At 36.8% G+C, this 21642-nt stretch overlaps 1 protein-coding gene across 2 annotated transcripts in view; it reads right to left on the bottom strand.

The window, feature by feature from the left end:
- Positions 1-21642, bottom strand: part of LOC113058539 (RNA-binding protein Nova-1-like) — a 53254-nt gene that overhangs the window by 14419 nt on the left and 17193 nt on the right. For both annotated transcript variants that reach the window (XM_026226515.1, XM_026226517.1), the window contains one exon: positions 2996-3162. In XM_026226515.1, the coding sequence (XP_026082300.1) occupies positions 2996-3162 (167 nt within the window). The remainder of the gene's footprint in view (positions 1-2995; positions 3163-21642) is intronic.

The raw sequence follows: 21642 nt of genomic DNA, 5'->3' as shown, positions 1-21642 counted from the left end.
TTTGAAACAGCATAGCCACTTAAGGCAATCCCACTGATCAATATAATAGAAGTAAAGCTGTGGGTTATTACAGAAAAGACAGTGATGCATGGAGAAATTAATTATTTTATCTTCGATGTTGAAAAATAGAGATTACAGAGAAATTGTTCCACTTATCAAAGTCATAAGTGAAGAAGGAGGAACCGGTAATGTTGTTCCAGGGACAAGTCAAAATTCATAACAACTATGTGAATATGCTTCAGAAGTCATTTCATAGCTGATCCTTAATCCTCAAAGTAGAGAAAAGGCAAATGCCCAACTGTAGGGATTTGACTGTGTCTACCTATAGACAACATCAGGGACTCTTGTCTTCCTGTGCATTAATGATCCATTTCCTGTGTGGATGGGAACAAACAGGATGTGGGAAACAGGCGGAGGAAAAGATCAGAGGAAAACTGTACAGACTGGAGGAAGCTGGTGCAGGTTGGTTCTTTACCATTAAACAGTTAAACACTGTCTGAAACAATGAGGCATCCATAACAATTAAGTTAAGTGTAGGTTGGTTGCAGGCTCAGCAGCTGATATTCCTGATCTGAAATCAGCATCTAGGGTTGGGTATTGAAAACCGGTTCCATTTTAGAACCGGTTCCAAATTTCCAAGAACCGGGAATTTGATAAGACGCGTGCATTTCGATTTTGCTTAACGATTCCTACATTTGCATTTCAATTTGATTAAAAACGATTAAATTGCAGGAACGAAAAGAATTTGGGCCCTGTTTGTGTGCAGCCCACCTGAAGCAAGCGCGTGCACAGAGAGCAGCGGTCAGCGTCGCACTGCGGGTTCCCGGTTTGTGTCCGTTCTCGGACCATTCCGTGTATTTCCATTGTAGAAAAGGTTGTTCCGAGCCGGAACTAACTTCTTTCATATTTGTCGACCAATATAAAGAAAACTACATCAGTATATCATAAACACAGCCGTTTTTGTCTTATGTGAACGAAAGAAAACACATGTACAGTATTTTTGTTTAAAGAGACAAAAGCCTAATAAACGCGCTGTCTGTCATTAATGTTAATCAAAGAACAAAAGAAAATCATTCACTGATCTTGACTGAATATATTTAAGAACTTTAACTGATTAATCTTTATTTTATTAAAAAAAAGAAAACTATGCAGTGTTTTTAAACTTTTAATTACAGTTTCTGTACCTGAAATTTTGTTTGGTTGTATTTATTTATGATATTGCTTATTGATTTGTTTGTTCCTATCTTATTACTGACTGTTTACTTGTCTTTAATATTTGAAATTTATATTAATCTAGTTGTTTTTGCTATGGTATTTTTTATTAATTTTTTTTTTTAAGCACAGGCAAAATTCATCTTGCAGTGTTTTTTAGGCTGCTGATTTTTGCTCATGTTATTCAGCTGCAACAGAATGCTTTATAAAAAGACAGAATACATGTTTGACCTCTAAATGTTTGACTTAATTTTTTTATATTGGATTTTTTTTCTTATTGGAATCGAAACTAGGAATCGTTAAGCAGAATCTGAATTGATAAAATTCAAACGATACCCAACATTATCAGCAGCTGTTGCTTAATATGACTTCAGTTCTTTTCCTCTATCTCTCAATTTGTGTCTACTGCAATGAGATACATGCCACGACAGCCGCATGTGTGGTGACAATTGGAAAAGAATGCAATGGCAGTGCATGATCATATGACCTATATTACAACTGCAAAAACTGAATTCTGACAAGTGAAGAATAAAATAATTTAGTGCAAAAAATGCAGATATTGAATATTTTTTCAAGATATAGATTATTAAATTACTATATATATAAAATGACAATAATAAAATAAATATATAATATTTAATTATCAAATTTTATATATAATTTTAAAAATACAATAAAATAAACATATACCTACATGTGTGTGTGTGTGTGTGTGTGTGTGTATGTATTTTATTATTGTATAATAACATATAGAAATATATATTCAGTAATATATTATAGATATATATTTCATTATCGAACATAATATTTAATTATAGAAAATATATTTAATTACACATTAAACATAAATGCAATGGTTTAATGAATAGAATAGGCCTAAGTATGTTTCAAGGAAGTTAGTAATGACAACCTCATGAACATTTTTAATGTATCTCCACATTCTAATCTCTCTGCATCCCTATATAAAATATAGCTTGTCATATTGCACAATGCATGAGAATGCAGAGAGGGCTTACAGTGATGCTCTCCCAGCAGACAATAATGTGCACTAAAGTGAGATGTGTTGCTCCGCTGATAAGCCCTATAATTACATGCATAGATAATTAGGTCGGCAACTCTGCAGGGGTAAGCATCTTGCACTTATGTTCTAGGAATTCAGGTTATGGCCCTGTCTTCACAGAGACTGCTCAATAAGCACAAAGAGGACACTTCCTTAATGGACAGGCTTAACTAAAAATTAAGAACAGAAAATGGAGGCATGTTGTAAATTATTCATGAATACAGCCAACTCTCTCTTTGTCCTAAGGGTGATTTAATTAAGCAAATGATAAATAAAGGGGAAAGAATCACTGAAGTGGATGACAACAATGCAGGAGCCCAGCAGATCAATGGACCATAATAATGGAGTGACCGGTGGCGATGATTTTCTAAACAGATAGCCGGTACACAATCAATGACTTGTCTAATTGAAACACACTCAGAATCTTCAAGAGTTTGTTTTCTCGTAACGCAAAGGCCAAACCAAGCGGGACCTGTTTGACTGAGTTAACACTGTTTATTAGAAAGAATGATCTAATCAAAATGTCCCTCCTCACTTCATTTCATTCTGTGACTATATTCATGGGTCCGTGGGATTGTACTTTTTATTATAACTTATTAAGTATCAGATCAAAAAAGAAGTGTAAAAAAAAAATCAGATTTAATTGTACAATAACTAAAAGGAAGTTAATTATCCAATGCATGGACCAAGAAGAAACAGGAGTTAAAGGAAGTGAGGCATCACCTGTTTGACACGGTCAGGGTTGACGGTGGTCTGTGGCTGAAGTATGCTAACTGGCTCTGTTTTCTGAGCGCTCTGCGGCATCTCTCGCACCTTCTCTGCGATGAAGTCATGGACACTGTTCAGCGCCTCTACAGTGCCCTGGATCAAGCAGACGCGCTCTGTTGTTCCTAAAGGAGGCACACAAAGAGAATTACAGTTTTAACTCAGAGTGATCTACAGATGTTGTCCAAAGTGTGCTGTAAAGTGATTTAAAAAATTGCATTTTTCTCAGTGCAGTGATAAGGTGAGGGCCAAAGGAGCAAGTTTTCTGTATAAGAAACAACAACAAAAAAAGGTTTTCAAAATCTGCTGCATTTTTCCATGTCAACTTAATTCTTAAATTTAAAAATACTTCTTTTTTTTGTCACATGACCAGCTGAAAAATGCTTATTCTCGAACATTTTCTCTTATAGATCTCTTCTAGCACAACTGTTTTCAATATTGATAATAAGACATTTTCCGTGAGCCAAAAATCGGCATATTAAAATCATTTCTAAAGGATCATGTGACTGGAGCAATGGCTGCTGAAAATGAACAGGAATGAATTACATTTTAAAAATATATTCAAATTGAAAAAAAAGTAATGTTAAATTTTAATAGTATTTCACAGTATTAGTGTTTTCACTGTACATTCGATCAAATAATTGCAGCCTTGGTGAGCAAAAAAATCATACAGACCCTCAAGTTTTGAAAGGTTGTGTGTGTATAATACTTTTGCGCCACTAAATCATTTAATACTATATCTCATTGTTTGTATACAGTGGTAAATATCATGCGTGTTATCAGAGAGTGAATCCGTCAGTCACTAAGCTATCAATCATATTACACTAGAGACTACAGCATTGTGTTGGGAGACAAACAACCAGCATTAGAGCATCTGCCCATGTAAATATCATGGATCTATGTACATGCAGGCTGAAGTTATGGGAACAGCTGCAATAACAGTCGCCTGGCAATGCTACTATTTTTGGCAGCCTATTCACAGAACGCCTTCCATTAGACGCCCCAAAGTCTCCACTTTCAATTAATTCGGATACAATATCGGCATTTCAACTCCAATTCCACAGTCTCTTCTACAGAACATGAGGTTAAATGTGTGCACACACACCTACGTTCACCATTGTTTTAATTGTGTTTCATGCAGACTCTAAAGGAATTAACTGACTGCTGTTCTCTGATTGGTTACTAATCCTTCTACACTATAACATTTTGCCTGAAACGTGCTTCTGGGACATTTATCCTACAAAACCTACCCTAAATCACACTGCACCATAAGAGAGGCAGTCAAACGTGGCCATTTGGATTCAGAAATAAAAACAAAATCCACAAAAGCTTTAAGTAGAAGGGAAGAGGGAAAAAAACTCAACTAGACTGATCCGAAGCCAGGATCTCTTGGCTCCCGAGGTGCTGGGAAGCGAACCGGTTCTTATCAGCACGGTGCAGTAGGGTTTTCCGGTTTCCTTTTAACCTTCTATTGTTTACAAGCATAAAAATAATTGGGTTTGGTCCCAGAGTAGCTATATGTAGCTGTGTTAATACTCTTAAATTGAGGAATTTCAGGATCATGGATGGGATCTTCCAAAAAAGAAAAGGAAAAAAAGCTTTACTGAGCTCCCGACAGCTGGCGGACCAAGAGTAATCCGTGACAGACCAATCGGGGCGGTAGATTATTAGACCAGAGATCACCATTGTTTTGGCAGGGAGATGAGGGGGTAGGGTGTGGACAACACCAGTCAAACAACTGTCAGAGACGGAGGACTAGTTTTGAAACATTACTGATTTCTATGGTATAAACATATACACAATGACCATGAAATGAACTCCGCTAACATGTAAGAAACCAAATAGCTGCACAGGCACAGTTATGTTCGCATACAAGCAGACCGCTTGTGTGTTGTGTTGACTGTCTGAATGAAGAGGTCCTGGAGAGGTTGTGATGTGTCTGTTGTGAGATACTCAGCGGGATATGGGAAGAGGTGGGGGGAGTAAAGAAAGAGGTCACTGAGGATCTTCATCCCTCATGCAAACAGAAGCGTCACTTTCTGACACAAGCTTAGGTTTCTGCCCATGGAGCTCATTGAAAGTGATGGACAGTTTGCTTTACCACCCATCAAAGCACATAAACGCCCCCCTCAACACCTCATTGCCTCATCAACGTCCACACCAAGTAATAGTACACATACGAGGGCTGGGTAATTATATATATGTATATATACAATATTTTCTATATTATGTGGTTGTCAATATAAAAGTTACCAAACTTTACATAGTAAATGAGAGCGAATGGATAAAGAATAAATAATAAAAAAAAAAAAAAAAAGTACATTGATAAAAAATATGTAAATAAATAAAATAAAAATAAATAATCATTGTAATAATAATAATTTTTTTTTATTTATTTTATTATTTATTTTATCATTTACATTGATAAAAAATGTGTAATAAATAATCATTATAATAATAATATTTTATTATTATATAATATTATTATATAATATACATTTATTATAATAATAAATACATTTTAAAAAGATGTTCTTTCAAACTTTTTTCATCAAAGAATCCTGGAAAAAATAATAATAATTCAGTAACTTTTCCACACAACCTTTGACAATTAAACATTTAGATTTTGATACAGGCCCTGTGAGTCACTGCTTCTGAAATTAAGGGTCCGTCCATATATACACAGAGGCCAGAGACCATCTAGACCTATAAATCACAGTCTGATTTCAGAATAAGTGTGGATTTGTGCTAGTAGCATTCAAGGAAACACACTCGGCTTCAGTACAGCCCAAGAGTTAAAACTAAGAAAAGGTATTGGGCAGTGCGGAGGTGTTTTATATAGTTGCCTAGGGAATGCCTACTTGGCTGGCTCTGTTCACTCTTGTGCTAAATTGTTTTCATACAGTTGTTAAGTAGATGAGTCATTCATTCCTTGTTCTTGTTTGTAGATGGAGCACCTCTTTGGTGATTTAGCTACTGAGAACATTGACAAACGTCATTATTATTATTACTATTGCACGGACTAGTGTGTCTTTCTTCACAGATATGTCCAATGTTTTCAATGTTTTCTGAAGTTGTGTGTGTTGATGGAGTGTCTGGAAGGCTGTTCTAAAGAATAACTCCATCATGACTTCAAAACTTGCAGCAACAGACAATTTAAGCCTATAAGGGCCCCTAAACAAAACCACATGAGCATGTACAAATCATTAACATGTACTGTATGGAATGAAATGTTAGATCATAAAAAAAAAAAAAAAAGCCAGTTAAACTTGGTAAATAGTGCAGCCAAGTGAGGTAATGCCTAGATCCTACTAATTATTTAGAGAGAGGACAGAAACACGGTGGCTCATAGCATGGATGGACATTTTGGTCTTTTTTTTTTTTTTTGACTTGATTACAAAAGCGATAAATCGTCTCAAGGAAGGATGGTATAAGAAGTATAGATCTGCATTATTTTGTTGGTCATTGTTCAGATGTTAGACTGATGTCCATGGCAGGATGTCGTTTTTAAGGAGTGTCAGGTTAAAAATAGTCCTGCAGAAACGTGTCTCAAGACCACAGTTATCAGTTCCAGCTCTGTCTAGCTGTTTTAAAAGGAGAATACATCCTGTGTGAACGCCCTCTAGTCTCTCTGTAGAGCTCTGCTGCTGCTGCCACAGACTCAGACTCATAGTCAGTGTTGCTATCAGAGCAGTAGGTACTGTTAAAAAATGACATCATTACCAAACCCAAAATAAAATAAAAATATGGTTATTTTTTTACGTTTGTGTATAGTTTCATCATATGTTACATGATGTTTGCTAAATTAGTTTAAATTATATTAGAAAATCTAAAGGTTTAAAGTGGTAATGTTTCCTATTAAAAAATGATGATGATAAAATGTATGAAAAATATCATAATTAGGTTTAACATGGTTGATTTATAAAACTATTTAAACTATACTTATATTTAAACTATAAAAAATACACACACACACACACACACAAACAATCAGGTTTAAGGTGTTAGATGTTGGTTCCTTAATTTATATAAAGAAATAGTAATAATAATAAAATGTCATAATCAGATTTAAAGCCTTAGATGCTATATTCTTTATAATTAAACATTATGGTAATAATAATAATAAAAAGAATCATAATCAGGTTTATGTTTCCTTCACTATTAAATAAAAATAATAAAATGATACAAAATAATAATGAAAATCATCATAACAAGGATTAAAGTAGTAGTACATGTTTCCTAATCCAGATACCTAGAGCTTGTCCTTATGGAGAAAAGTGCACTGTCATGGAGATCACAAATGCTGATCACAGAACACCACAAGTCCCACAACACCAAAGCAGAAAGATATATTGACCCATTGATTGACAGCACTCTGAAACCATAGAAATGACCAGAGCAAGCTCAATAACCAATTAAACTGCTGCGTACCGCATGACAAATATCACCAGCAGCTAGGACAAATGGGGAATATTTAAGAAGACACACTGTACGGGACTGTCCAAGAAACGTCTCTACACCAGATCTCAATACGAGAAAATTCGGACTGCTTCTTGATTGCTTCCCTCCAAAGAGTCCCAACAGTAGCAATGGAGATTTTATGAACATACGCCCCTGATCATGGATGAAGTTACAGATGTTTCCTGGATTTGGTGTTAGGAGAAATTAAATACGGGGGTGGGGGTTAAAAGTAATCTCGCTTCCTGAGTGACTCGTATTTTCTGCTCATCAAAGGGTCGCTGATCCCATAGGAGCAGTTGGGTCATTGTTTCAACATGAAGCACCCACTACGATGTGAAGTGTTTACTGCGGGGACAGGGAAATTAAAAGAGGGGACACGTGGGTCCTGTTGGTGTCAGTGTGCACCGTCATGTTAGTAACTACATGAATGTTTTGGAGGGGGACAGTCCAGGCATATGATACAAGACAAATCACCACAACAACTGGCAGACCCAGAAAATATTGTGGGGCAGCTGCTGATGACGTAATGTGTTTTTATTTTAAAACAGAAAGGACGGGGTGTTGCATGTGCTTATGTAATCATGAACAGTAAAGAGGAAGCAGAAAGATGGGGAATGGAAATTCAGAGAGAGTTTCCATTCAAATCTCTTTATGCTTTTTGAAACCGTATTTTATAGTCCGTCACGCTGGTTGGACTCTCCAAATCCAGACGTTTCTCTGCTGGCCTACACTACCCCATGTAAGCAGTCACCAGCGCAGATGGGAACATCACTTTCCAAGTCTTCTTAAAGAGACAGTTCACTCAAAAATTAACACTTTGTCTTTGTTCCAAACCTGTGCAAGCAGGCATAATAATCTCTCAATAAATAATAATAATAATAATAATCTCTTTTAATAGAGAGGTTCTGTTTCTTCTACTGCATCGCCCTTCTTTTGGAAGCTTATTTTAAAGAGCGTACAAAAACAGTTAATGGGGTCCAAAACATTATTGGACCCCACTGACTTTCAATGTATGAACAATAAAAGAATGTGTAGACATTTTCAAAATATATTATTTTTTGTTACACATAATAAAAGCAAGTAATTCAGGTTTGAAACGACATGAAGGTGAATAAACGATGATAGAATTTTCATGTTTGGGTGAACGATCCATTCAGTCAATTCAACTTTGCTTTTCCAATGCAACAAGCCTCTCTAAACAGCAGAGGAAGGATTGAAGGGTCTCCAAAGAATAACAAAGGATCTGGAAGAAAGAATGAATTCCTCTTCAGTGATGTCACTCTTATTGAGAAGTGCTGGGTTTGTCCACCCCTTTTCCTCAGTTTGACCTAAGCTGTTCCCGGCCCCCAACATCTATAGTGACGTCGCCATGGTTAAGGGGCCCATGCCGTGCAAACAGCTGAAGAGATGCCTGGGCTGGGATCCTTACCTCATCTTTTAACCAAATGTTCTCTCTCACCCTCTTAAGACCTTCATGCACACCCCTCCAAGACCTCACAGAGGGACAAAGCAAACAGGCAGTGAGTGAGAGAGAGAGAGAGAGAGAGAGACAGTGAGGAAGACACCGCGATAAAAGGGAAAGCACAAGAGATTCAACATGTCCAACTCACCAATACGGAAGGAGGGAAGGAAGGGGTAACATTGCTCAGAGAGAATCTAAACTCTCCAAAAGAAAAATGAAGAAAGAAAAAAGAGGTGAGAGATGGGAAGGGGTGGGGGTTTAGGCCCCGTCCACACGGAGAAGCGTTTCACTGTACGCATAAATTTTGTTTCGTATAGGCATTTCGACCACACAGATCCAGCAATTGTTTAAACCGGGTCCCAGAGTAGCGTTGCGTTTTCATGTGGACAGTGAATCCGTATATTTTTTTTATATATTACTTCATCAGCAAATGTCTCACCCCAAATCAGACACCGCTATGTCACGTAACAGAAACAAAAACAGGAACAAACACTGAACGATTGTCTTTTTATTAACTAACATTAACACAGATTAATAAATGTATTGTTCCATGTTCGTATGTGTACCACGCGCAGAGTTTATGCGCATAGTCCATGTCTTCTTCTCCGTTTTTAGTGTATCTCTGTGGCAGAATTACAGCACCACATGCTGGTCTGGCATGTATACTACATCGTTTTGTGGTTTTGTGTGGACGCGGATATTTCTTGAGATGGATAAAGATCGGAGAGGGAAAGCTCTGGCTTTGTGTGGACGTAGCCTTAACCTTTCCTGCCAGGTGCCACACTCTATATTAGAGGCTCCTGGGAGCTTTTAGAGCTGATATTTGCCTCAAAGTGTGTAATCTATGGATTTTAGATGTAATGTGATGAATTTAGGGCTGTCATTTTAAGAAACAGATATATAATTAATTAATCAAGCTCCCAGACCAGTGTGAAAAATTCATCACTGGAGCAATTCTTAACTGAAATACAACCGCAATGTTCTTGTGAGTCTTCAAAAACAGCTGAGGGGTAAAAAGAGTGCAAGGATTACAAGACACGTTTTGCAAAGTGGTGCTCATGATGCAAGATGCTGAAAAACAATACATGTGGCACAACTGTAAAAAAAAAAAAAAAAAACATCCTTTAAAAAATCTATTTAATATGAAAAATAATGTGTGATATTACTGTTTGTTAAAAATTTGCAGTCCACCTACACTACTGTTCAAAAGTTTGAAGTTGGTATGTTTTTTTTTATGTTTTTGAAAAGCACTTTTTGGATCAAAAATAAAGTAAAAACAGCGATATTGTGAAATAATATGCAATTTAAAATAATGTAACGTAACGTAAAGTAACATATTTTAAAATTATATTTATTCCTGATGCAAAGACTTCAGGGTCACATGATCCTTCTGAAATCATTCTAATAGTTATTATTATTATCAGTGTTTAAAACAGCTGTGCTCCTTGATATTTTTGTGGAAACTGATACATTTTCAGTATCGTTTGATGAATAGAAATTCATAATGTTAAAGTCAGAACCCAAACTTTTGAACACCCAAAATTTGCAATGTCTTAAAATGTAAATTTATTTTTATTTTTTTTACTTTTCTCTGCAGATGTGTGCTAATTTCGATCATTTTATTGCCATTTCATGTAATAGTTCATGTAATTAACAAAAGTAACCGAGTGACAGCATACATATATTACTTACATTTCACATATGAAATGAATAAAAAAGCAGGGTCCATGAGTTTAGGCACTGACTCAGTGTTGATGAGGAAATGACTCAAGAGGCAACCATGGCCAACTCCACGGGTGTGTTATGCAGATTTCTGAAGAGGGAACTACATTTGGAGATGGTTAATCTCAAGGGACCGAAAAAAGAAAGGGACACAACTGCCAAAATGGAATGTTTCAAAAGACACATCTGAATATGTAATCCTATGTGGCTCGCTTCTTAAACTCACATTTCACAAACATAAGCCCCGCAGATCACAACCAGCTATTTACTGTCATAAATCTGCTGCATACAAGACAGTCAAACAAGAATGTGATGTTATTTCTGGACGAACGCATCACATTCTGACAGACAGTTCTCTCAATGTGAACTCAAACACACAAAATGAAAGTAAAACAAACTAGTCTGAGCAGCATTTCAGTTGACATTCACGACTTTGGCGTTGCACCATCGATAGCTGTATGAGTTATGGCTTTCAAAAGAGTTAGAGTCCCCTGATTTACGACTGCTGACGCTTACACAGAAACGTTGCCTTTGCCTTGCAGGGGAAGGGGGAGAAGGTGTAAAATCCATAGATGCTTCAGTGTTTGCTCCTTGTTAGAGGAGACCCTGCTTTAAAGCCAATGAATTTAGCGCTGAAATGATTTCAAGTGTTACAGACTACGGTTTCAGACAGATCCCCACACTTGTGAAAGATTATGTATATTTTTAATTGTTTCTAGTCGTGTGCATTTAACACTGGGACTGAGACTCCATTGCAAATCCACTGCATCTGTGTTTGTGAAGATTTATCGAAACCATCTATCCTCAAGAGGTTCCTGTGGATGTTTAGTTAGCACATTGTTCCAGCTTACTTGCTGTAGCAAGCAACCAAACAACTGCTCAGCCAAATACAAGAAGATCCAACGCATGAACAACGGTTTGTTATACTGAACGCACACTAACCCGAGTATAATGTCTGACCCATGCGGCCACATGCACATGCAGTAATACACACATGTTCTGAAATGTTTGCACGTCGCACACCTACACAAGAACCACCTTCATTATTCAACATGTATCAATTCATTTCTAAGCATGCTTGAATTAAGATACAAGAGCAGGAATTCTATCATATTCGAACACACACATAATGACTTGTCCACCACCATATCCCAGGGTGCATCTGCAGTCTCCAAAGGCCGGTGTGGTAACCAGAGCTGGTGTGAATTCCGGGCTTGCACAACTGATTCAAACAGTGACTGATGGTCATCTACATTAGGATGCAGAGAACAGAGTAATACAGTGGCCACCATAATTCAGTATGTTGTGAACGGACGACGCATTTGGGATCCCTTCTCTGCCTCCTTTTGTACTTCCTACTTTTAGCAAGAATAATGAAGCTGTAGAAAGGAGAAAACTGAGCAAGATGATGGAGAAGTTGTCACAATCATCACATTTTACAGTTTGCCCCATAACAAAAGTGAAACTCTCAAGCCATTTGGTAAATTTCTGTCAATACCTCTGTTTTGTCTACTTAAGGATTTTTGTGCCATTAAAATATTTCAAATTTACAGTGTTCCCATAATCCTAAATGTGATCATATAAGGACAAAAAAATAAAGAAAAACCTGTTATACAAAAATACACAATAACTGCTATTATTATTATCTTTGTTACGATTATTATAATTAGCTAGATAAAAATTAAACAAATCAATACAGAAATCTATTATTACTGCAATAATGTAAAATAAAAAAGTATTTATTTAATAATTTTGCAGATCAAGACTTCAAAATTACAATACTTGTTTTAAGATTTTATAAATTAAGATATTTTCTTAATTTTCTTGCATTCAAGCATTAAATCACAGATCTGTTGATTTGGTGAAATATTCTCCCCCTCTGATTTACACAGTTCACATGAGTTATTTATTGTGTGTGTGTGTGTGTGTGTGTCAGAAAATGCATATAAATACAAAAATCACATGCCTGCATAACATAGTTTTATTTATGTTTCAGTTTGAATGGTTTCAGCTTGAGTAAAACCAGCTAGCTAGCCTTCAACTGTCCTTTAACTTGGAAAATGAACACTGTCCCTTAAAATATGAGAGAACTAAACACAGAGAGCTCAATCTGCAAAACGAGCTGAATTCTGAGTATCTCAGAAAAAACACTTGGGCTTGCACTAGCAACCTAAGCACATTTTGCTCACCATAAACTGCAAACTAATGAGAGTGGAAGATTGTGTTTACATTGTAAAAAAATTTAAAAACATATTAGAAAAGCTAAACGAGTACAATGATACTGAGCAAATGTGGAAAACGCGCCATTTTTGCCACAACATCAGAATGCTAGCCTAGCCTGTTTGCAACCCTTAAAACTTTTCCTTCCTAAATCTACATCTAAATGCTTTTCCCGTCCACATACTCAGTGTCCTCAATTCCTTGAGCGCATCTCCCCACGGAGGGATTGGGTTCCACACAAGTGCTCGGAGCCCAACACACACCTGTCTCCGCTTGCCTGCTGTCCATCAAAGATGTCTAAACACTGCCCGCCTGAACGATAGGCAGATTGAGTCAGCTGGCATGGCTGCTCCAAACAACCTACAACAAGACCATCCAAACCTGCGGCCACTTTCCCCCAACACTGTCATGTCAATGCACCGCTAATTGCTAAGAGTCCTCTTTGGTCTGGGCGTCCTCCTCTGGCCTGTGAGTCATCTCCTCCGAGCCCATTGATGCGCCCATGCCTGAAGATCCAGAGCCAGCTTTCTGCTCTGGTTCTTTATCAGAGTTTTCAGTGTCTCCAAACCTTGATCCAAGTTTCAGTCTCCAGCCCACTCCTTATCGCAACCCTTTAACACTAACTTCTTATTTTTCGGCTGTTAGAAGAGACCACCACAAGAGTTTTCTTTTTTATTTTGTATTGTTCTGTCCCGTGTTTTCGGTTTTCTACTTGTCATAATGTGTATTAATCTGCTCAAAGTTTCCTCAACAGATGACCTTATCCATAGCAACGGTAGAATGCCTGCTGCTTTACATCATGCACACAATCTGTTCCCCATTTCATACAGCTGGAATTCGAGTGAGGCAATGGGGTTGAGGAGCCAAGCAAGGCTGAAAAAGTCAACCTGAAAATGAGACGCCCCCATTGCCTTCGAAGGCTCTGAGCACCATGATAATTTACTGACAGGGACGCTGAAAAACAAAGTGTTTGAAATGAACATACACTTGCAATTGCCAATATATGAATGGAGGTGCAAGTGCATGTGCAGATGTGCAGAGAGAATGCGTTTGTTGTAATGCAGAGCTGGCGGTCCAAAAACTGTGATTGGGTAACAGCCACGTCACTTCTCAGAAGTCAGTTGGGTTGAATTGAAGAACTGGCTACTCTTCAGTTCATGAGTGCGGATATGAATTGCATTGGCCACACCCCACAGGAAGTTGAACTGAAATTTGAACCGGAATAGCAGGAAAAGGAAATTGAATGATTAGAGTGCAAAAATGCCCGCCCACTTTTTCAGCAGCATGGGTTACAAAAGTATGTTTTCCATTTAAAAAAAATCCCATAAGGATTTATAGGGATCCCAAATCTTCATTAAAGATTTTTAAGACATGAATCAGCTACGAGATCAGCTACGAGGTGAATTATGAATTTAAAAAATAAGTTGAAATAATGGGGGACATCTATCATCGATTAACAAACTAGCTCACATAGGTCTGTCTTTAACGGTTTACAAATTATTGTTAAAAAATCTATTTCCCCATGGAGGAATTACCTCCGGATTTTTATTTCTGGAATCCAACCATTACAGTCTTCTGCCATTTATTTACAACACTGCAATATTGCAATTGTCTAATTTTGCTTTTGTACCTTAAATATATTTCTTTACATTTAAGTAAAACATTTTTTAAATCTACTTCCTTACATTCAAATTTAAATTGCAATTCTGCATCCTGTTTGCGATCTCAATTTAAATTAAATTCAAATTTAGGATGTATTTAAGAATTAAAATTAAAAAAAAAATTGAATTCTGAACAATGCACAAGCCTTCTGCACAGGGACAATCATGACACTGCCTCAGGTCATTACTACAGAAATCCGTTTGTGCAGCTCTATGGAGTTGCTTGACTTGCTGTACAATTAGGATTCAGCTCCAAAGCCCCTTTAGGCCGCCTTAGGTAAGAAGAAGTTTCATTTTGCTGCAGCTGCCAAAATGCACACGTAACCAGAGCTATTATCCAGCTCTGCAGAGGGAGTTTCAGGAGTTAGCAATTGCCACTCCAAATGAAGAAGCTCCCCGTAAGGAACAGAGAAGCATTACACTTGTTTCTACGGTTAAAGGGTGTGGGTGTCCTCACAATCCACTTGGCTTTCATCCCCCTTCCTGAAATTTGGCATGGAGCTCACGGCACTGGCCAGCCAACCCCTGTGCAGTAAAGTGCTAACAAAAGGAGGCTCTGAAACGCTGCCCCCTCTGCCTGCACCTGCCCAGCGTGAGCAAGGGAGGTGAAACAGTGCGTATGAAGGTTGAAAGCACTGATTGTGAAGTCTTCAGTGCACGTGTTGATCTTCCTCTTTCCGCTTCAGATTTTAGCATGAAAACTGAGAGCTCAGTAGTTAAAGACAAACAGGAATGACTGAAAGATCAATCTTTTTGAGGTGTTTTGTTCTCACTTATTTGCTTGATCTTTTATGAGAAAGCCCAAGTGGTGCATCAACTAAACGTTTTGGGGAGCATTTGGCTTTGGCGATAGCTGAGAAGCAAATAGCAATTAGCAATCAGCAAAATAGCAATTAGCAATCTTCTTTGTGTCTGCAGTCGAAGGTTTCATGTGACTGAAATGGCAACATCATACAGCTTGGCTGCAACAAGGCTAGTAAACTATAATCTGCATCTTTGTTTCACTTGACTCTAGGCCAGAAATTACTATCACAGAGGTGTCAAGATATTAGCTTTAGAATTTCTAAAAAGAGGTTCCAAAAACAAAGACATGCCAAACGTTTTTTTTTTTTACTTTACACAAGAGTTTAGTGGCAATGCCAAATTCATATACTATGGTATTAATATGCCATCACTCATACATTTGCTTTTTGTCTTATATAAAATAATGTATATACACACAATCATCTTAAATATCTATATCATATATTTTAGTTAATTAAAACTAAAATGAAAGCCATTAAAAAATGGTTTAAATGAAATACTGTATGTTGAAATGCAATGGAAGTGCAATAAAATATATAAACAAATATTTTACGTATATAATAACAACAATCTTATATAATGTATATATTCACTATATTTTATATTTAATAAATAAATGTTTACTGAAATTAAATTAAATTAAAAAAACTTCTTTCAGCTGGTTTACAAGGCCACTTGACTAAAATTAATCATACAAAAACTGAAAAAATAAAATAAAATAATAATAATAAAAAACTATACAGCAATTTAAAACAACCAAACCTTAAAAAATGACAGAAACACAAAAATTACTGAATTACAGAATTACTATCCTTTAATAAAATTAAAGTGAAAGCAATATACAATCTTATTCAAAATATTAGAAAAGACTACAATAGAATCTCAGTACTAAAATAACACTATATATATATGTAATGTATTTCAAAACTGTACATTATTTACTTTTATTATAGTATTATATATTATTTGTGTGTTTTCTTTGTTGATAGCAAAAAATAAAGGTACAGATGTATCTTTAGAAACAACAAAAGCTACCAAGTCAAAGTGATGGAGACAATTGGTTACGGTCAATGGGCTGCACCCCTCGCAGTCCTCACGCTACATAAATCTACAAGTCCATGGTCACATGACCATCTCAGGAGGTCCCCTTGAGGAACAACTGTTCTCTCCAGCTCCAAAGCTGACCCACAAACAGCTCAGCCAACCTATATGCTCCAGTGCCAAAAGATGATCAAACAGACTGTATAAGACTCCATCTCCGCATATGCATACATATCAAATAGCAGTCTTACATTTGGATATCTGCATTCAAGTTCTCAGATGTATGCTCTCTAACCCATAGTTGATGCAATGACACACGCTACTCCTACAAGGCTAAAGGGGTCAAAGATAATTATCCATGGCCGATCTGTTGCAATTAATACGAGCATACAGCCGGTGTGTTGAAGGGAACGTTTCGACAGCTGACGGGGGATGAATGAGAAATGAATCACTAGTCTGGTGAGCTTAAGGTGGCATAAGAGAGAGGGAAAGATAGTTCGGGGGTCATTCAGTGGGGATTAGAGATTTTGGGAGGCAAATGGGTGGAGCGGGAGGCAGCTGCGGAACTCGTTGCCTTTAGAGGCTCTGTTGAGGCACAGAGGGGGAGCTTTGTCCCCTCTGCAAGGAGGCTGGATCTGCACCAAAAAGAAACCCACCAACAACACTCAATTCTCTTCTTTGTCATTCCTCACCACCTTCTGCTTTAGAGGAAAGGTGCTCCCCTCTTCTACATAATGCAGATTTCCATTGTCCTAATCTTATGCAAGAGGCTTTTCTTATTTAAGCTCCAAATGTTTCAGTGCCAATACTAAATTGCCCCAGTGCAGGACACAGGCATTAAATGATTTTATTCATTATGCAACAGGAGGGAATGCCACAGCAAGCCAGGTGTTACTGGGGTGAATCTGTGATTATAGAAATGTGCTGGAGGCCTGTGTCTTTTGATTGTGCTTCAGTGCAAAAATTATTAATCAAATGGTTTGATTAACATGGAGATGTTTGATTAAAGTTTACTTCTGTATAATTATTCTAAGGGGTAAGGATCCAAAAAAAATATATATTAATTGCGTTAGATCTGTATCTGTATTCGTTTAGTTTAGAAATCCAACAAGAACCTTGTTAATTGTAAAAAAAAATGTAAGTACATTTAAAGCAAAAAAATGCTTTTTAATATACAGTATATATATTTTAGATAACATTTATTAAAATTGTTTATGTAATTTTATTTTATTAAAAAAAATATCATAATACCATAAAAATAAAAAAGTTGATATCGAAACTATATATATATATAACATTTACTAAATTGTTTTTTATATAAGTATCTAAATTCTACAACAGATTACCAATGAAAAAATATTTAAATTATTTTTATATAAAAGTAACAAAAATAAACATATATTTTAAATAATTTAATATTAATTTTAAAAAATTATATATTTTTTTAATTTTATCAGTAAGATTGTTGCTTACATTATATTTTAAATGGTCAGTGAGAGCAGATGGACACCTGCCACTACTTTTTCCCTCCGTGGGAACATCAAAATGGAGGCCCTGCCGCTATGCGATTGGATGTGGGAATCTGTGGCCTCTCCACATGACCAGACTGTGAGAGTATCCATCCTTACTGCGACTGACACCCTCTTTCTCAGACAACGCATCTGTCTTACCCCAAGCCCAGAGGCAGACATTGGCACAGAAGCGAGAGACATCTTTGTCGCCTGTCTACCTGCTTGATGTAGAAACAGAGAAAGATGGCTATAATGATGATGGTAGAGGGGAACCTCTTCCCTCTGGAGCCGTCACTTTAATTCCCATCTCTGCGGCAACCGAGTCTAGAGACTAACAAAGCATGCTTTGTCTCAAAGGGGGGAGTGAGAAACCATGGGGAGGAGGGTGTGTCTGTGACAAAGGGGGATGGTGGGGGTGTCGCCCCTGTCAGTTCTGCAGCAAACCCCAGGAGAGGTACCACCTTCATAGGATAGATCCTGTGCACCTTCCGCACAGCTACAAGTCGCGTTGCACATAGACTGATTTTTAGATAATTTATGGTTTATCAAGCTTTTACAATAACAAAAGATTATCCACTTATTCAAATCAGTATATATATATATATATATATATATATATATATATATATATATATATATATATATATATATTTATTGTTACATGTGTACATTTAGCAAGTGATTTTATCCCAAGTGACTCACTTTTGACAAAAGTTGCACGTAAGCTTCTCCCGCCAAAAGTATGTAAATATCCATGCATATAAATAAAATCTGTCAAGGCCTGAATTGCTTAGCTTAGAGCGTGGGGAGTGGGTTTTACTGATGAGCTCATCATAAAATGTGCAGCAGATGACTGAGTGAACGCAGCGAGAGATGAGGATGGCTGTCTCCCACTGACACATTCATCATCTCTACTCCACTGACAGACTCAGACAAAAGCACAGAGACAGGCCCACTTATGTAACACGTCAGGACTCCCACTGACACCCAGGATGCAGTTTTATAAGAAACAGGACTCGTTCGATACAACTACTATCACTACTATGAGTTACAGACCTCTGCTGTTCACTATGATTGATAACCATTTATATAACAGCATTATTACTGGTAGTTAATTGATATGGGGTTTTTAGTAACTGATATCTTAAGAGCTGGCTGGTCAATGGCTGATAAAATGCTGATATATAAATATAGGTGAGAACAGAACAGACAGCCTCACACACACAATATCACTGTGTTCCCAAGATTCATTGCAGTCATTGAACCCTTATGTTTAAATTGTCTGCCAATTTCCACGTACATTTCATAAGAAAAAGCTGTGGTATCATCAAAGTTTAAACATGAATGTCCTAATAATGAATCAGGAAGTCTTTATTGTACAAAAAATAATAATAATCTACATTCCCAACTCAAAATTTTCCAGTGACTGGTCACATCTAAAAAAAATTATTAGTTTTTTTACAGTGTTGTATATGGCTCAGTCAGTACTACTACTCCCAAATATGAAATACAGGGAATACAATGGAATAGTGGATTGCAATAAAATTAGTAGTATACAACCCTACCCTAATAGTCAAATAATATTTTTAAATCATACCCTTATTGGGGGCTGAGCCCCCCTAAAATGAAAATCCTAGAATCGCCCCTGTTACACACACACATTGTTTTTTTTATATATATTTATTAGATAAGTATAATATATAACGTTAGTGTATAAATACATATACACAGACATACATAAAATTGTATATCAGGTAAACTTTTGATTATAAAATATATTAAATAAAAAAATTAATATTACATTTTACAACGTAATTTATTTAATGCAGTAAACTATAAATTTAAACATTTGCCTATTCATTTGCACTGTCACTTTTGCTGTTTTCCTATTTCTTTCACTCTTGTTTTTTGTCTCTCCATCACCACACACAGACACACAGACACACACACACACACATACACACCAACACCTCATCAGGCAGATGGGAGACCAGCCTGCGCGCCTCCACCTCCCCCCACACTTGAGGAGTTGTGCCCTCAACTATGTCAAAAGCTCCTATTGTCATTAAAAGTGGTCCACCACTCATCTTTGTCCTACACAGTTAAGACACATCATTGAGCATTTAAACAACTGGAGATTCAATCACTCCTCCCCCTTCACTGTGTCATTCCCCTCTCAACTTCTTTCCACGTCTGCATCTTTTTGTCCCTGTGTTTCCGAGGGATCAGACAGAACTGCACCGTCACACATATCTCAAATCCCTTGATATACCCAGTCAAAGACTCAAACACACATAACTCAGAGTCTAATATGGGCGATGACAAGAGTGTCAGCTGGTAAGCTCAGTGTCAGAGGTAATTATATAGACCACAGGAAAAACTTACGGATGCGTCAAACCTTTGGAGGGATAATTTTAGCTCTCAAATCCAAGATCCTCCTTGTCCGAATCCACTATTCCCTACATCACCAAAGCATGGGACAGTTATTGAGGTCCTAAGCTCTGTGCCCATAAGCTCTCGCCCACTCGGTGCCTGGACTAATGATGCAGAGTCTGAGGGATGACAAACAGGGAACGCCGCTCAGACCTACGGGAATGCTGGATTAAAGGCTCTCAGATCTACAAAATGGTTTACCGTTATCTCATAACTGGCCACAGTTCTCATGGCTGACGTCATTTCACTTGTTTTTCACCGTTTCCATGTGAAACTATTAAAAACAATCACAACGTATTGCATGATTGTCCACTACAACAAGCACTATTGTGTGTGAAATACTAGCCTCGGACTGAATTGATGCTGCATGATTTTAATGGAACTGAAACAGACGATGTTCACACAGCTCCATACATCTGCTACTTGAGTGTGCATATTTAATATTCTGAATGATTTGATGATTATTACACAGTTTAAACAAAGATTAAGTCAATTCAGCAGATTTTTTTTAAATTCTGAAAAAGAGGCAGATTAAAGGAATAGTTTTCGGGGAAAAAAAATCTTAAATTATCATTTACTCACCCTTACTCAACCCATGAGACCATATCAGTACTGATTGTTCAATATTAATTTTATTAATGGCCAATGTTGATATCTCAGAGCGCAAGAGTGGCCACTGGCCAATATAAAGCAGAAATATATCATGCTATTAAAAAAAAAAAACACTGTCATAACAATTCCTGCAATTAGATTAATATTTAATCTGACATAATATTTATAAAATTAGAGATAATTTAAGAATAACTCAAACTTGAAAAAAATATTTATACTTTAGTTACTTTTATTCTTGTAAACTAATGAAGATAGAGAATGTGTGTCTTGTTTGCACTGCCAAAAAAATATTTTACAGCCAATGCAATAATTAAATAATGACAAATATTGGGCCACATATTAAAACTGACCTTCTTCTTTGGAAAAAAAAAAAGAAAAAAAAAGTTCTCAGTGTTCATACAGTGAAAGAACACCCCGATATTCCTCAATACATCTTCTTTTGTGTTTCCCAGAATAAAGAAAGGTATTTAGGTTTGGAATGACATGAGGGTAAGTACATGACAGTTTTCATTTTTGATGTAGGTCCTTTAATGTAGGTCTGCCTCTGTGTAGATAATTAACGTAGATAAGCCTCAGTGTTTCTGAGCCGGGTAAGTGAAAGACTGAATTTAACATTTCGTTACCCACATCCCCTCCCAACACTACTGAATTGAGGTGTAATTATCAAAGTGATTTAGT

Source organism: Carassius auratus, chromosome 40 (genome assembly GCF_003368295.1).
Source record: "Carassius auratus strain Wakin chromosome 40, ASM336829v1, whole genome shotgun sequence".
NCBI classification, from domain to species: Eukaryota; Metazoa; Chordata; class Actinopteri; order Cypriniformes; family Cyprinidae; genus Carassius; species Carassius auratus.
Note: the sequence above shows the minus strand (reverse complement) of the source record. Positions and strands in the feature narration are given on the sequence as shown.